At 36.6% G+C, this 16,677-nt stretch overlaps 1 protein-coding gene across 1 annotated transcript in view; it reads right to left on the bottom strand.

The window, feature by feature from the left end:
- Nucleotides 1–6,026, bottom strand: part of LOC145723692 (serine palmitoyltransferase 3-like) — a 19,448-nt gene extending 13,422 nt beyond the window's left edge. Inside the window, exons 1-2 of the mRNA XM_081832202.1 lie at nucleotides 5,853–6,026; nucleotides 5,073–5,221 (exon numbers count right to left, since the gene is read on the bottom strand). Of these exons, the coding sequence (XP_081688328.1) occupies nucleotides 5,073–5,221; nucleotides 5,853–5,953 (250 nt within the window). The 5' untranslated portion in view covers nucleotides 5,954–6,026. The remainder of the gene's footprint in view (nucleotides 1–5,072; nucleotides 5,222–5,852) is intronic.
- Between the last annotated feature and the right edge of the window lie 10,651 nt (nucleotides 6,027–16,677).

The following is a 16,677-nucleotide window of genomic DNA, read 5'->3' on the forward strand; positions in this document are numbered from 1 at the left end:
GAAGTGTTCCATGATTCATTGTTTGTGCATAACACCCAGTGCTCCATGCAGAATGTGCCCTCCTCAATACCCACCACCAGGCTAACCCATCCTCCCACCCCCCTCCCCTCTAGAACCCTCAGTTTGTTTTTCAGAGTCCATCGTCTCTCATGGTTTGTCTACCCCTCCTATTTCCCCCGCTTCATTCTTCCCCTCCCGCTACCTTCTTCTTCTTTTTTTTTTTCTTAACATATATTGCATTATTTGTTTCAGAGGTACAGATCTGAGATTCAACAGTCTTGCATAATTCACAGCGCTTACCAGAGCACATACCCTCCCCAGTGTCTGTTTTTATTTTTAATAATTCAATACTTTTGCTTACCTTTTACTCCTTACTGCATGGGTAGCTTAGTTTGCTAGCTTCAATCTTTCTTCTTTAGTAAAGTAAGACTATATATTTTCCTCTGATTACACAACTAGCTGGACCCTATGGTGTTCTCACAGTTGTTAGTTTCTAAATATGATGTAAATGTAATTTCATTTCCCTCTTGATTCAAGAGTCTCTTAGGAAAGGGCTTTAAAACCTTCCAGAGATTTTTTTAAAAAGGAACTCTTTCTAATTTTATTATTTACTTTTAGCTTTAGTTCACTGTGATCCAAGAATGTGACTTATGTAAATTCCACTTTTCGGAATCTAATGAGATTTTCTTTGTGGCATAAAATATAGTAAATTTTTGTGAAAATTCACTAGGTATTTAAAAAGATGAAGTATACTGGTAATATGTTTTAAGGCTCTTAATTCAATATATAAATATTAAATGGAAGTCAGTAATTGCATTGTTAGTGTCCTTTATGTTTTATATCTTCCTTTCCTCCTTCACTTCCTCCTTCCTTCCTTCCTCCTCCCCTTCCTTCCCTCCCTCCCTCCTTCCTTTCTACCCTCCTTCCTTACTCCCCTCCTTCCTTCTCCTTTCTTCCCTCCTTCATTCCTTCTTTCCTTCCTTCCTTCCTTCCTCCCTCCCTCCCTCCCTTCCTTCCTCCCTCCCTTCCTTCTTTCCTTCTTTACTTTTCAAGGACTGGAAGGTACTTTGTGGTCTCCTATCACTATTTTATTTGTCTTGCTTTTGTTTATAATCAGCCTGTAGAATGTTAAATTGACCCACATGATTTTCAAAGCCTCTCATAATTCATTCTCCTAATTTCCAGGTGTACAGAAAAATAACAGCCATCGATGTTTGCACTGTGTTACTTGATGCATAGAGGATATAGAACTTGAATCTGTCTTCATTATGGGCTCTCCACATAATTTTTATAAGGTGAGTCTCTTCCTATGTTTAATAACAACTAATAACTTTAAGCTAATCTTCTGCTTTCCTTTTTGTTTGCATTTGTACCACACATTTATGTTGTTTATTTTTTAAAGTTTCAGCTTATTCTTTATTTTTTGGCTTAATATGAAGAAGAACAAGCAATTATGCATTTACTTTGCCTCAGGGGCTGCTGCATTACATTTTTCATTGTCCAACCAACATATTCAGACAAACACCTTCCACATACAGAAAAATTAAATAGTTTTTTTTCAGATAAAGAAATTCAAAGGAATTCAAAAATTCAAAAATTCAAAGAAATTCAAAGATCAAAATTATGTGGAAATACCTTGCATAATGGAGATATTACTGATTATTGTTTTCTGTTAATACTCAGACATCATGAACAATTCTCAATCCTGGTGCTGAAAATCTAAAAATCCATGTAATTTTAGAATCTGTGAACAGTTATTCAAGTGATTTTGCAGCTAAAAATCTGGAAGCAAGCCACCTTAAAAAGAGGATATTGAGCAGCAGTCTCTTCAACTTTTGATAAGCTGTTCAGTCTAGAGTTCACTAGTTCACAACGTAATATCACACACAACAATACTCAAAGATTTCTAATCTTTCACAGCACATTAAGAAAGTTATTAGGAAAAACTAGGCTGTAATTACCAAAGACATGACATATGGCACACAATTTGAAGGAGACAGCCCAGATCAAGGAGAATTCTAATAAAAATGCACCCATGAATATAGAGGATAAGAATTAAAAATGTGTCAGGCATTTTAAATGGTTGATTATGACTCCAAATTTCCATTTCACTCTGCCGCATATTTAGGATATCAAAAAAATGCACCATCCCTTCCATCAGCCTATGGAAAGTTAAATTGACCATGAGACAGTCAAAGCCTCCCTTAATTCTGTATGCCAGTATTTTTTAGTTGTACATGAAAATAACAGCAGCACATCATTCCACATGTTAAAAACAGCATTTGCAATTCTGTATGTATGTGTCTGGAAATGTTTCATTCCTTACAAGTCAGCTGTATTTCAGGCTCAGTCCTAGCCTTTGCAGATGCAGACTGGACACACAACTTTATTCTAGAGCTCTTTGTTTATTGTGCTTTTTATTGAACTGACTTCCCTCTTGGGCACTGAGTTCATTTTAGTGGTGGTTGCAGCAGGGAGGTGAGAACCAGATGTCTGGCTGGGACTTACCTTTCTACTTTTCATCCTTAGGAATAACTTAAATTTACTTGTATTTGTTTGTGATTAAAGCATGTAGCTGAGTTTGGGTTTTTGGCAAAATCTCAGTCCTTTTCTTTCAGTGGGCAAATATGTTCTTCTCACATATTTTTGGCCAAGATACTGTGTATGGTCTTCTATCCTTCCACTGTGCTTTAAATACTTCCTCTTGATTTCTTTTTTGTTTAATTTCCTATTTTGTAATATGATTTTTGTGTGTTTTTCCCTCTAGAACATTGGAAACTATTTTTAAAAGCTCTGGGAAAGTACTCAAGTGATTAAATGTTCCTAAACTTTTACTTTGGGCTCCTCAAGGAGCATTTTTAGTTGTTAAATTGGTAAGTCTCTATATTCTCAAATTTTCACTGACAGTCCACTGGCACTGTTCAACATTTTCTTAAGACTAGATAGTTTATGCTTTCTAAAAGTTATTTGTATGTCTTGAAATAAGTGGCATTCAAAATTATGCTACTAATTCTTGTATGCTATGATAAGGTTACTGCTTATGTTGCACAATACTTTAAAATGCACCCCGTTTACTTCTTTATTTTCTGACTGCTCATATCCATCCTTGTTATCAATTCTTCTGTTTGCTTAAAATTAGTGTGGGTGGCTTCTATTTTGCTCTCTTACTGTTTCCTTGAAAACTGTTAAAATCTTCCTGGAGCTTGAGCCAGAGACTAAGTGAAGCAGGTAAACATTAAAAGTCTAGTCATTCAGAAGGCTGAGGAAGTGGAGAAAGAACTTAGGCTGCAGGCAGTTGAAACTATGATTTTCGTCTCTGCCTGGCTTCTCTGGTTCATTGAGTCTGCAGAATCAGGAACTCCTATTCCATATCTGGCTTCCATAGGAAGGAAACCGTTGTCTGTATCAGGTTTAGCTTCTGCTGGCTGTGACTGAGGAGGGTTTAACAATCCTGGTGTTGGGTATCACCAGCACCAGAGGAAATATCCCCAAAGCTTACTGACTCCATATCTTTTATGACTGGGGGTAGTCTTCCAGTCTCTGCCCCATCCCAAATGGGGTATCATGGATGACCCAGTTCTGCTAAGTGAATTAGAACCTTCCTTCTGCATTCTGCTCATATCTGCAGGCCTCCTGCCTCAAAATGAATATAAGTAAGATGCCTTTCTTAAGAAATCTGGTCAACCACTTATAAACTCGGGAGCTTTCGCTAAATGTTAACTGAATATGTGGATTAAAAAAGTTACTTTGTTCAACTTAAATTGTTCTTTGTTGCATGGGTTTTTAATGCTCTTTTGTCAACTGGATATCTAAGAGGGGCACGTGGCTCATTTTTCATTAATGGTCAATCCCTTTTTAGTAGATTTACCTTGGGTTCTTAGACTGGCCTGAAACTGACATGGTAAACCATGCATATATCATTCTGGGTGGGAAACTGCTGTCTTAGGAGAAGCTAGCTAGACTGGGAGTTAGTATGATTAACAAGCCACTGGGGGGACATCACTTAGTCACTATGATCCTATTTTTTCCTCTAGAAGATGAAATAACATCACCTGTGCTGCCTCCTTGAGCAGAGGACTTTTGTGAGGAATAAATGAGATGACATATAAGAAAACACTGTGTCAGGAATAGCAAGACACTCTATAGGAGGAAGCTTGTGTCACTCTTTCTCCCTAAGGTGGAGAGGACCAGAAGTTTCCTTCTCACAGATTTCACTCCTTTGAATAAGAGAAAAATGTTTCAGCTAAAAGAGAAACAAATAGGCAGTCTGTTTCACCTTGCCCATTCATTCATCATTCACTCATTCATTCAACATGACAGACAACAAGGCCAATTCAATCCCTCCCTTCGTGAAGCTTATGTTTTAGTAGCAGTGATGGGCAATATCCAAATACAAAAGTAAGATCAGTGATGGACATCATTAGAAAGAGCAAAATCTAAACAAAAAGTTGTTCAATGGATATACAATTTCAGTCATGCAAGATGAGTAAGTTCTAGAGATCTGCTGTACAACATTGTGTCTATAATTAATACTGCATTGTGCACTTTAAAAATTATTGAAAGGGTAGATCTCATGTTAAGTGTTCTTACCACAAAAAGCAGGGACACAAAGAAACTTTCCAAGGTGATGGACATGTTTATTACCTTGATTGCGGTGATAGTTTCAGAGTGTATTTATATGTCTAAGCCCATCAAATTGTATACATTAAGTAAGTACAGTTTTTAACAATATCAGTTATACTTCACTAAAGCTGTTTTAAAAAAAAGAAGTGTGGGAAGGATCCAGAAAAGGGCCAGATAGAAGAGGCACAATAGTTGCTATTTTAGGTAATATGGTCTAAAGAAAGATCTCTTTTTATTTTTTCTGGAGAATTAAAACCTGTAATTAATAAACTGCCTGGCAAGAGCATAATATTTGAAATTTCCAAAAAGACCTTCAGATACCTTTCTCATTTTGCAATTTATAACAGCTTTTTGAGGTACACAGTCTAGATATGGTCTAGGTTTGAGAAATTGCCACAAAGAATCTGAGGCCCAGCTGGACAAAATTTCAAAATGGTGAACATACATACCCATTTCATGTCTGGTGCTGGCCACACCTAAGCCATACTCCTCTAAAACATCCTTTACTGTCCTTATAGATTCATCGTAACTAGCAGCCAGGCCAAGGAAATTATATGAGCCCATGTTGATTACATCTTTGATGATTCTTCCAGTGAACCTGCAGAGAGAAGACCACAAAGGGCTTTCTCATTTAACATCATCCTAGTGCCCCATAAAAGACTCTTACAAGGAGATCTTGGGTCTGTCCCCAATCATATATTTTCTTTTTCCTTTCTGATGTGAATTGCTGTCAACACAAAATGGTCTGCCCTTGGAAGACAGTAACCCCAAAATGAAGCTGGGCAGAGCATTGGAAAAAGGTATCACAAGGCATGGAGTATTATTTAGCCCTGGTTTTCCTTGGGTGCTCACTTCTGTGATACCTGTGTTCTTGTTAAAATTCCACCAAGAACTTTCTAGGTGAGGAAGAGCCATGATCATCACTGTCTCCTTCAGCAAGAAGTAGGGGGGTATAATTTGTCAATAAGGCTGAAAAGGCTCTTCCTGGCTGGCTCTGTGTATCCTGCACTTTCTGACACAGGCTTTATTTTAATCTAACATAGCCACCCTTAGCAGCTGAATTACCATGACTTCCTTCACTGGAATTATGAGGGCTTGCAAAGGCCTCAGTGATGGAAGACCAGCAAATTCCATGGTTTGGTGTTCATCATTTCTGTAATTTGGTGCCCATGCTAGGATTTCCTGGGAAGGATTTCTTTCAACCAAGCCCCTCCAGTAGGCTGCCTCACCTAAATGTCCAGTTGTAGTCATCGGATACTCTCTCCATCACATCAAACCGAGACCCTGGGGCACTGCAGATGGGCCGGTTCCAGTTGTCTCTGATTCTCATGTACAGGTTCCGCGTGTAAAAATTCTCAAAGTTTTGATAAAGCGGCACAAAATCCTGTTACAACAGAGGCAGTAGTTTATCTTTGGTCTCCTGCTTTTTGTATTTTATTTGCAATTGAAGGCTGGAAGAGCCATGCAAATAGTCCACCTGCAAATAGTTTTGGTGCAAGGGTCTATAGGTAAGGGGACATGTGGGTCCACAAAGAACTCTGTGAGGCCTCCATCCCTAAAGAACTTACATTTTAGAGGAAGGAAGTAAAAAATATGGCACAGAAAGGTAGCAAAGATAAAGGCAACACAAGATAAGTTCCCAAATGAGTGGTGGACCCAATGAATCCCCGCAGGATTCCATCTGAAAAGTAACAATAGATGTGTATGTCAAAGGAGTTTAGCTGGAGAAAAGTGGTTGGATGATAATTGGTCTTAACTTTTTTGAACATGAATATCCCCACTCATGTTTTCAGAAATGTGGATGAACTTGATCTTGGACCTATTGGCAAAACTCTTGGCAGTTGGCTGGCTGTCATATAGCCGAGGGCCTAGAAACTGAGTTGATGAACTTGTGGAGGCACATGGCTTCTCCCACAGTTGAAGTAACAGTGCTGTTTTGCTGTATAAAATGTAAGCCATGCTTAAGGGGTTTGCAATCCAGCTGAGGCTCAAAGCAAAACATAATCTAACTTTTGGTCATCTAACTCTTAATAGTACAAGGCAGAAAATACAAAACCTTGGTCTAAGCCAAGTACTTTGGGCATTTGCAAGATTAGAATGAGAGGGAGAGTCACATCTTGCTGGAGGAATCAAGGAGGTCTACCTAGGAGGGGTCTTGAAGCTGGGCACTGAAGGTGGAATGAGATTGCTTTGGGCAGGAATGCTTGGAGAGGGCACTCAGGCTGAATGGGTCTGTGCTGGAAGTGTAGGGTGTTTTTGAGGAGAATGAGTAAAAATAAAACATAAGGCAGATCTTGTCACTCTGCTCTAATCTATAATGGCTCCCACCCCACTACTATTCCCTGTGGTGTGTTAAGGTGGCAATATCCAGTTGGGCACAGAAAGTGGGACCTTTAAGGGTCTGGATGAAGAACTCACACATTATTCTGGACTCAATAGGGAACCACTGAATGACCAGGAGGGAGCTTTCTTATTCTCCCATCCTTTTGAGTTCTTCGGTCTCCTTCCTATTATGGAATAAAGCTAATTTCCTGAGGGAACAAGGAGGACCAGGGCTAAGGCTTTGTGGAAGACCTTCTTGTGCTACTGGTTTGGCTTACTCATCTCTTGAGCTGATCCATTCCAGAGGAAAATATATAGAATCTGCAGGCTTTGGTGGCTGGTGGTTGCAGCCAAGCCACAGTCTGTTTTGCCACATCATTAGGTTTTCAGTGGCAATGGCATCATTTCTGGGGAGGGAGTTGTGATTATCTTTAAAAAAGAATGTTTATAACCACAACCCCAGTGCATAACTGGGGACTATCTATTGCATGCAAATTTGGAGGATGAAAAGGGCAACTTTACTGGTTACATCTGTAAGTTGAAAATTTCATACCAAATGTATTTGTCCTCTAATAGCTAAGTATCCTGATAGAAGTTTTAGTAAGATTTAAAGCTACAAAGTTATGATAATTATATCTGTTTATGTTCTAAGAGGGAAATGGACATATTTTTGAGAGAAAAGGAGATTGTATAATTTTAGGAAAATCTTTTCCAAATGATTTCTTCTTCTTTTTTTTTTTTTCAAATTGTTTACTGACTTATGGATTACTCCATATCCCCAAATGTTATTTGTGTCCTTCTATTTCTAATTTCTTATTCCTTAATTGAAATGACATATAAATTCATACTATCAAGAGAAAATAGAGAAGTAGGTCTGTAAGTACTATTTTTAGACTCTGAATGGAATTTTAGTTTTAGATTTTTTTGAGAAATCTTACTCAAAATAAAGTTAACAGTTGGTTTAGGAAAAACACTTGGCTTTAGGTAGGAAAACCAAAATACTATGTCTACAATATTAAAAAAAATAATTTAAAAAAAAATATATTTATTTATTTATTTGCTAGACCCTGAGAATGAGAGAGCACAAGCAGGGGGAATGGTAGAAGGAGAGGGAGAAACAGAGCAGGGAGCCTGATTCTGGGCTTGATCCCAGGACCTTGGGATCAAAACCTGAGCTGAAGGCAGATGGATAACTGACTGAGCCATGCAGGTGCCCCCCCAAATTAATTTCAATATAGAACCACAAGATGCACAGGATACCAGGGCAGGGGGACATAGACGTTGTAGAGTTCAAGCACCCATTTGACGTGTGAGGAAAATCAGACCCAGCAAGGTGAGTGACTTGAACTCTGGCCAGCCTCTGGCTTCATTCACTTTCCCAGCAGTCATTTCAGAGTGACTTCAGGCTGGCACCTTCCCCACTTGTGCAAGCTTTCCTCCAAAACTCCAGTTAAAACAAAAACCATGACCCACAATATGGAAAGCTAAGGCCAACAGTTTGCCAGATCATGGAGGAATGTCCACTCATCTTTAGGAACTTGGCAGTTACTTGAGGAAACAACCTAGGGCATTTCATCATTGAGCCTCATAAAGATATGCTATCATGGCCTCTTGAGGGAAGGTGAGAAAATACTCCATCTTGCCCAAACTTTCTGGCTCCTGGCTCAGAGATCCAGATTTTCTATCTATGAGGAAATGGGCAGCCAGCTTTTTATTGAGACAAATGCTTTGAAGGCAAGATACAGGGATTCTAACCTATTCTGTGGGATCAGAGAAGACTTTGTAGTAGGGAATGATCTTCATTTCAATATAATTTTTTAGTAATTAAGTACCTGAAACTTCTCTGTCAAAGGGATAGGCCAGTTCTTTTTTTTAACCATGCAGAGCCATTTCTTTGTGAGTGGTGTGAGTTCTAACCCAGATCTGAAACACAAGTTCAGCAGTCTATGTGTCCCTGAGAGGGAACTACTTAGAATTCAAGGTCTGGTTTGGGTAAGAATTGCCTTCTTTTGCGGCATTGTCCTGCTCTTCCTCTGCACCTGTGACGCTTCCTGCCTCTGCATGGGTGTATTTTCACCCCACCCCATTCCTTTGAGTAACAGTGAGGTTTCTTCAGGAGCAATCAACACCTTCCGAAGGTCAATGTCCTCTAATCTCAGGTAAGCCTCCCACAGCATTTTCGTTATACCAGAAAATGAAACTGGACTAGATATTGCAAAAACAGGAGCACTGCAATAGGACATACCTTTATCTATCTGTAGATACAACTTGTCACTTGGCCTACTCACTATCTTTATTTTTCTTCCTGACACAAATGGCTAGATGTGAGAGTGAAACTTGGGCCATAAGGACAAAATCATTTTGGAGGGTGGGGTGTAGGAGGGTTGAGCAAAATCTAAAAATGCAGCCACAAAAATGTCTTTGTTTCTACTGCAATATGACAATCTTTCTTTTTCCACCTTTAAGCTTGTAGGATACTTTATAATTTTTCAAGTGTTATACATATTTCTATCCAATGTTTATAGACAAATCAGTGGAAAGTCAGAAAATTTGAGTGGACAAATTGGGAATTACAGTTCTAAAACCAGTGCTCTTTTCAATAACCATGCTACAGGGCTAGGTGTTTATAAGGAAGTGAAGAGAACATATCTATGGCTCATTGTGAAAAAATACTACCAAATTTGGAAGGATGCTCCTTTTTATTTGATTTAAATACCTGCTTATTCAGTAGGAAATAGAATCATGAATTTGTAGAGAGAGAAAAAATCATTATCTAACACCAGTTACTAATTTTTGCTCATATTAACACTTGTTTTCACCTACACTTATGTTCTCACCTAATATTTCATTTTATGTCACTATTTCCTTTTGGGAATAGCCATTTCTCCTATCAGGGTTGAGCTCTGAATAATAATAAAATATGTTCATGTTTTCTTTATTGTTGGAAAAGACAATGTATCATAAACAGTTCTTTGTAGTATGAGAAGCACAAAGTCAAGATGGCTAAGTTTAAGTCTATTAAGAAAATAGAGGGAGATTTGAATAAAAATGGTAGACCCAGTGCTTGTAAGTATTCTACCATTCATCTAAAAGTCCTCTGAATTGACAAAAGATGTTTAAGAAACAAAATAAATTTATAAATGCCTATAAAGACAATCGAGAGTATCATTACTGAATCAGAAATATTGAAGCATCACAAAAGATAGAACACAAATAAGATCTGATCAATGGAGAAGTAAAACCATAGGATACCATAATTCTAAAACATTTGCTGAGAGGATTGGTGTGGACATAAGCTAACTGTAGGGGAGTTTAAAGCTAAGAGCCAATAGCCATAAGAAGTTGATAGTCAGGGTGATTAAGTGAGGAGCTAGATCTCTTTGTCCTCTTTTTATTGTGTTAATAAGTAAGAAGCAGTTGTGTTGTCCACAGGACAAATCACCTTGCTAGGCACCAGGAACGGAATGGAAGAGCAATGTCCCAATGTAGAGAAATGGGGAGTCCACATTGCAAGAACACAAGCTACTGGTCTTAGCAACTCCTTCCATTTCCCTTCTTCAATCACTCAAGATAGGTGAATATGTAGGAAAATAAGGATTCTTAAATAAAAAAAGAAATTAACATAAAACAAAGTGTCAGTGCTATTTAAGGAAAATTAGCATAAGAGGTACCAAATTCAACAAGCAGAAGAACTAACATCTAGTGAAAAGACTTAATAGAGCAAAGAGAAAAAGAATTTAAAATATATTTGTCTTTTGAGACAAACAACAGAACAATGCATCTTTTAAAAAGATCAACAGTTCAAAAGTATATTGGACAGCTGAAAAGCAAATTAATAAGCTAGGATAGCAATTGACTAAGTTTTCCAGGACATGATGAGAAAGGATAGAGAAAAAAATATGAAGGAAGTCAAGAGATATGTAAGACAGATTCAGATGATCCAATATCTCTCTAATGGGAGTTGCAAGATTGAAAAAAAGGAGGATAAGAAGGAGAAGTGCAAGAGGAGGGAAAAAAAAGTTTAAAAAGATGGAGGAGGAGGGGTAAGGGGAAATTCCAGAAAAGAAGAAAGATTTGAATACTAAGGTGTAAATGATCTACTGGGTACTGGTTAAATTTCACCTCTCCGGTGATAAAGAGGAAAACCTCAAGTGTTTTCAGAGAAGGAAGAAAGGCAGTTTACATACAAGGGAATAAGAAATGGATTGCTTCAGACTTTTGTAGGTGACAATGGTAAAAAAGATTATGAAGGAAAATGATTTTGAACTTAGAATCCTCTACTCAACCAAGCCAGCAATCAAATGAGAAAGCCACATAAAAACGTTCCAGTATATGTAAGGAGTCATGAGTTTAACTTCCACAGACCTTTCCTGTAATAATTGAGCATGTACCTCACAAAACAAACAATGAAATAATTAAGGAGGAAGAGGAGATGCCAGGAAAAGTAATGAGTGAACAAACTGATGGGCTATAGTTTAACCCAAGTAGTTTTATATATGAGGTATAAAGAAACAGAATCTAAAAATTAATAAACAAAAGATATCCTGGAAAATGGGTATGTGGATGAATGAAATATTATTAAATTCTTCTCCTGGTCTGGGGAAGACTCTCTTCACTAACTGTATCTAAATTCTTTATATATGTGTTAAATATTAAAAGAGAACCATTAAAAAAATAGCAGGGAGAAATGCTATATACAACTCCCTAAGAGTGACAAGGAGAAAAAACATGCAGAACAAAGAAAATTCAATCAAATGTATCAAAGGTATTGAAAGGAAAAGTACTTAAAAAAAAAACAGAAAATGTAAATATTAAATATAAAGGCAGGAATAAGTTTAAACACATGAGTAATTATAGTATTAGGTTTAACCATAAGGAGTTGCCAATGTTTGTTTTTGACCTACAAAAACAGCAATCTCCTATGGTTCAAGAAAGTAATTGTTCATAGCTTATATTATTTTATTAAAACACAGAAGCTTTCATATTTGATTTAAAATAAATCTATATGATGCTTATAAGAGGGCTATATTTTCTGAAAGTGATGAAGACTGAAATAAAGAGATGACTGGTGAAGAAAAAGCAGATGTATAAATATTCATATCAGACATGACAGAGTGCAAGGTAAAGTAAGATAAATGGAACAAATCCACCAAGAACTGTAAGAGCCATAACCCATGTATCTGACAGTTACACTGAAACACATAAGAAAAAGAAAAACTAACAAATCCATAATCACAGTGGAAGACATTAACACACATTTCTCAGAAATTTTAAGTGTGAGAAGACAAAAATAAGTAAGTCTAGAGGATCCAAATTACATAGTTAGCAGGTTTGTTCTAATAGACTTAAAAAGACAATGTTCAGTTTTTCATGGCACGCATGGAAAATTACAAGAAATTCCAATACAACTATCTGTGGCAACTAAGGAGAGATATTCATTAAGGTGGTAGCCTTTGGAATTAAAATATGAAAATATCAATAGCTTTCAGATATGCCATCAATAACTAATTAGAATATGGGATAGAGAAAAAAGATAATATTCAAATAGTACCACCATCAAAAATTCATACCCAAATAATGATCGTAAAAGGAAATATAAGACCTTAGAATAAATTATAAAATTTTATTAAAGGACATGAGAAATACCTAAATAAATAGAGAGACATATCATGTTTCTAAATGGGAAGACTAAATATTATTAAATGTCAAATTTTCCAAAGTTAGCCTATACCTATAGATTTAATAATATATATTAACAATTAAAATGGCAACAGTTTCTTTAAAAAAATTCAATGCCTGACAAGCTAATGCTAAAGTGTACACAGAGAAAAAATCTTTAAGAATTACCTAAAAACTTCCAAATTTATCTAAAAAATAGATCAGTAATTCAAATCAGTGGGTAAAAATTCAATTAATGATATTGAGACAATTTAAAGCTCTCTTTTAAAAAAGAAAGTCCTCCTCACATGAAAAGATGCTCAACATTACTCATCTTCAGGGAACTACAAATCAAAATCACAATGAGATACCATGTCACACCTGTCAGAATGGTTAAAATTAATGAGTCAAGAAACAGCAGATATTGGTGAGGATGTGGAGAAAGGGGAATCCTCCTACACTGTTGGTGGGAATGCAAACTGGGGCAGCCACTCTTGCAAACAGTATGGAGGTTCCTGAGAAAGTTAAAAATAGAACTATCCTATGACCGAGCAATTGCACTACTAGGTATTTACCCAAAAGATACAAAAATACTGATTTGAAGGAGCACATGCACCCCAATGTTTATAGCAGCATTATCAACAATAGCCAAATTATGGAAAGAGCCCAAATGTCCATTGATTGATGAATGGATAAAGAAGATGTGGTACACACACACACACACAGGGATATTACTCAGTCATCAAAAAGAATGAAATCTTGCCATTTGCAATGGAGCATGTATTATGCTAAGCAAAATAAGTCAGTCAGAGTAAGAGGTATACCATCCAATTCACTCATATGTGGAATTTAAGAAACAAAATAGATGGACATAGGGGAAGGGAAAAAAAGAAAGGAAGGCAAACCACAAGAGACTCAACTAGAGAATAAACTGAGGGTTGCTGGAGGGGAGGTGGGCAGGGGAGGAGCTAAAGGGGTGATGAGTATTAAGGATGGCACTTATGTTGAGCACTGAGTATTATATGTAAGTCATGAATCACTAAATTCTACTCCTGTAACTAATATTACACTATATGTTAACTAACTAGAATTTAAATAATTTTTTTAAAGTCCTCCAACCTCACACAGCACATAGAAATAAGTTCTAAGTGAATTTATGAATTAATGCATAAATACATCACAGATCATAAAAGTACTGAATGAAATTGTAGGAAAATTTGTTTTAACTTTAAGATGAAAAAAATGCCTTCCTAAACATGATGAACTGTCCCTCCCCAAAGAGCAAAAACTAACAATAAGGAAAACAAAAGAAAATGTCTGATACATATGACTTAAAAATTAAAAATGTAAATATGGATAAATAGAACATAGAAAAAATTAAAAGCCAAGAAACAGAATTAGAAAAATACCAAAAATTATTTAATAGACAAATTAGTCATAGATGGATATATAGAAAAAGCTCCTCTAAATCAGTGAGAAAAAAAATTTAATAAAATCAAGAGCAAGAGATATGAATAGACAATTCAAGAAGAGTAAGTATAAAGTACTAATAATCATATGAAAAGAAGCTCAGTTTCACTGTTAATCAGGAAAATGCAAATTAAGACAAGAACAAAAAATGTTCATCTATCAGCCTGGCAAAAGTAAAAAATATGTTGATCATATCAATATATCAAGTACTAGTGAGGAAGCAAGCACTCCTAGGTACTGCTGACTGGAGTCTAGTTGGGCAAGCTTTTTTTTTTTTTTTTTTAAAGATTTTATTTATTTATTTATTTATTTATTTGAGAGAGAGAATGAGAGAAAGCACATGAGAGGGGGGAGGGTCAGAGGGAGAAGCAGACTCCCTGCTGAGCAGGGAGCCCGATGCGGGACTCGATTCAGGGACTCCAGGATCATGACCTGAGCCAAAGGCAGTCGCTTAACCAACTGAGCCACCCAGGCGCCCTGGGCAAGCTTTTTTGAAAGGCAATTTGCCAATCTCTCATAAAAATGTGTTGAAATACACATTCCTTGAACCCAGAAAGCCACTTCTGGGAATTATCTTGGAATAAATACATGTGCTGCTCATTGAAGAATTATTTGAAGTAATAAAATAATAAAAAATGATAATATAAATAATCATATACCCACATTATGAAATACCATCATGCAAAGTATTAAAAGGAATGAGATAAACTTGTACTGGCATGTAAAAATCTTCAGACATAGTTAGGTGAAAAAAAAGTCAGTTACACAACAGTGTGTATGATACAATCCCATTTATGTTAAGGAAAAGACAGAATGGGTGCAAATGAACCTATGTGTAATTAAGTGCATGAAAAAGACAGGAAGGAGGCTTTTGCTCGTTATTTCCTAACAAAAAGGAAAGGAAAAAAAAAGATACAGGTTTGAGAAGGGGCTCTTCATTAGTACTTGTCATAATCTACCTATATCACACATTGGCTTAGTAATAGTTGGTGTACATAGCAAAGCTCTACCTTATCAATATGGTTTCACTCATATGTGGAATATAAGGAATAGCGCAGAGGACCATAGGGGAAGGGAGGGAAACCTGAATGGGAAGAAATCAGAGAGGGAGACAAGCCATGAGAGACTCTGGACTCCAGGAGACAAACTGAGGATTCCAGAATGGAGGGGCATGGGGGGAAGGGGTAACTGGGTGATGGGTATTGAGGAGGGCACGTGTTATGATGAGCACTGGGTGTTATATGCAACTAATTAATCGTTGAACACTACATCAAAAACTAATGATGCACTATATGTTGGCTAATTGAACAAAATATAAATAAATAAATAAATAAATAAATAATTGGTAGAATAAAAAAAATAATGAATTCTGCTTGCCTCCTATTTGTAGACTCCTTCTTGCAAAGGGAAGCAAAGTCTATATTGTAAAAGAACTAAAAAATGATTTAACTAACATTTTAATGACACAGCAGAAGTTATGTATGTGTGTGTAACATGTATATATATATATGTATATATATGTATTTATTTGGATGTTTGGATACATATATCCAGATAAATATTGACCTATCTGAGTATTCACTGTGTTGAGGCTGTGATCTGATTTTACTGATGGTCTTATTTCAAAAAATATTTCTAGAACTATGATTTTAGAGTTGTTGTTCCAACCTATGGCACATAGTTTTCTTCTAGAAGCAATCGTGGAAAATATTCAGCCCTTGTGAGGGTGCATTTGCTTTTTAGAAGCGGCCAGGGGCTATTTGGAATGAAGTCTGGTTGGGGAGATTGGGGATTTCACTAGCCAGCAATTTCTGCTGGACTCAAAACTATTGATTTCTTAGTAGATAGTTAAGTCAAAGAAGTGAGGGAGTGACCATTTGTATGCACAGGAAAGGTCAAGAAGCATTGTTCTAAAATACTGGCTTCTGACTTTCTGCATATGAGAATCACCTGGGAAGCTTTTATGAACCTGACCAAGGGTGAATCACCAATCAATTAAATTAGAATATTTGTGGGTAAAGCCCAGGTATTAGTAGCTTTTAAGACTTCTTTTTTTTTTTTTAAGCTAGGAATACATTTATAGGAAACTCAAAAACAGGGAAACTTAACAATTCTTTTTTTTTTCTCTTTACTGTAGATGTTTATTTTTTTATTTTATTTTTTAAAATTTTATTATGTTATGTTAGTCACCATACAATACATCATTAGTTTTTGATGTGGTGATCCTCCACGATCCATTGTTTTCGTTTAACACCCAGGGCTCCATGCAATACGTGCCCTCCTTAATACCCATCACCGGGCTAACCCATCCCCCCACCCCCACCCCTAAAACCCTGTTTGTTTCTCAGAGTCCATAGTCTCTCATGGTTCATCTCTCCCTCCGATTCCACCCCCCTTCATTTTTCCCTTCCTTCTCCTAATGTCCTCCATGCTATTCCTTATGTTCCACAGATAAGTGAAACCATATGATAACTGACTTTCTCTGCTTGACTTATTTCACTTAGCATAATCTCCTCCAGTCCCATCCATGTTGATGTAAAAGTTGGGTATTCATCCTTTCTGATGGCTGAGTAATATTCCATTGTATATATGGACCACATCTTC

The sequence above is a fragment of the Leptonychotes weddellii genome, chromosome 10, assembly GCF_054177405.1.
Source record: "Leptonychotes weddellii isolate Sample4059 chromosome 10, ASM5417740v2, whole genome shotgun sequence".
Taxonomy (NCBI): domain Eukaryota; kingdom Metazoa; phylum Chordata; class Mammalia; order Carnivora; family Phocidae; genus Leptonychotes; species Leptonychotes weddellii.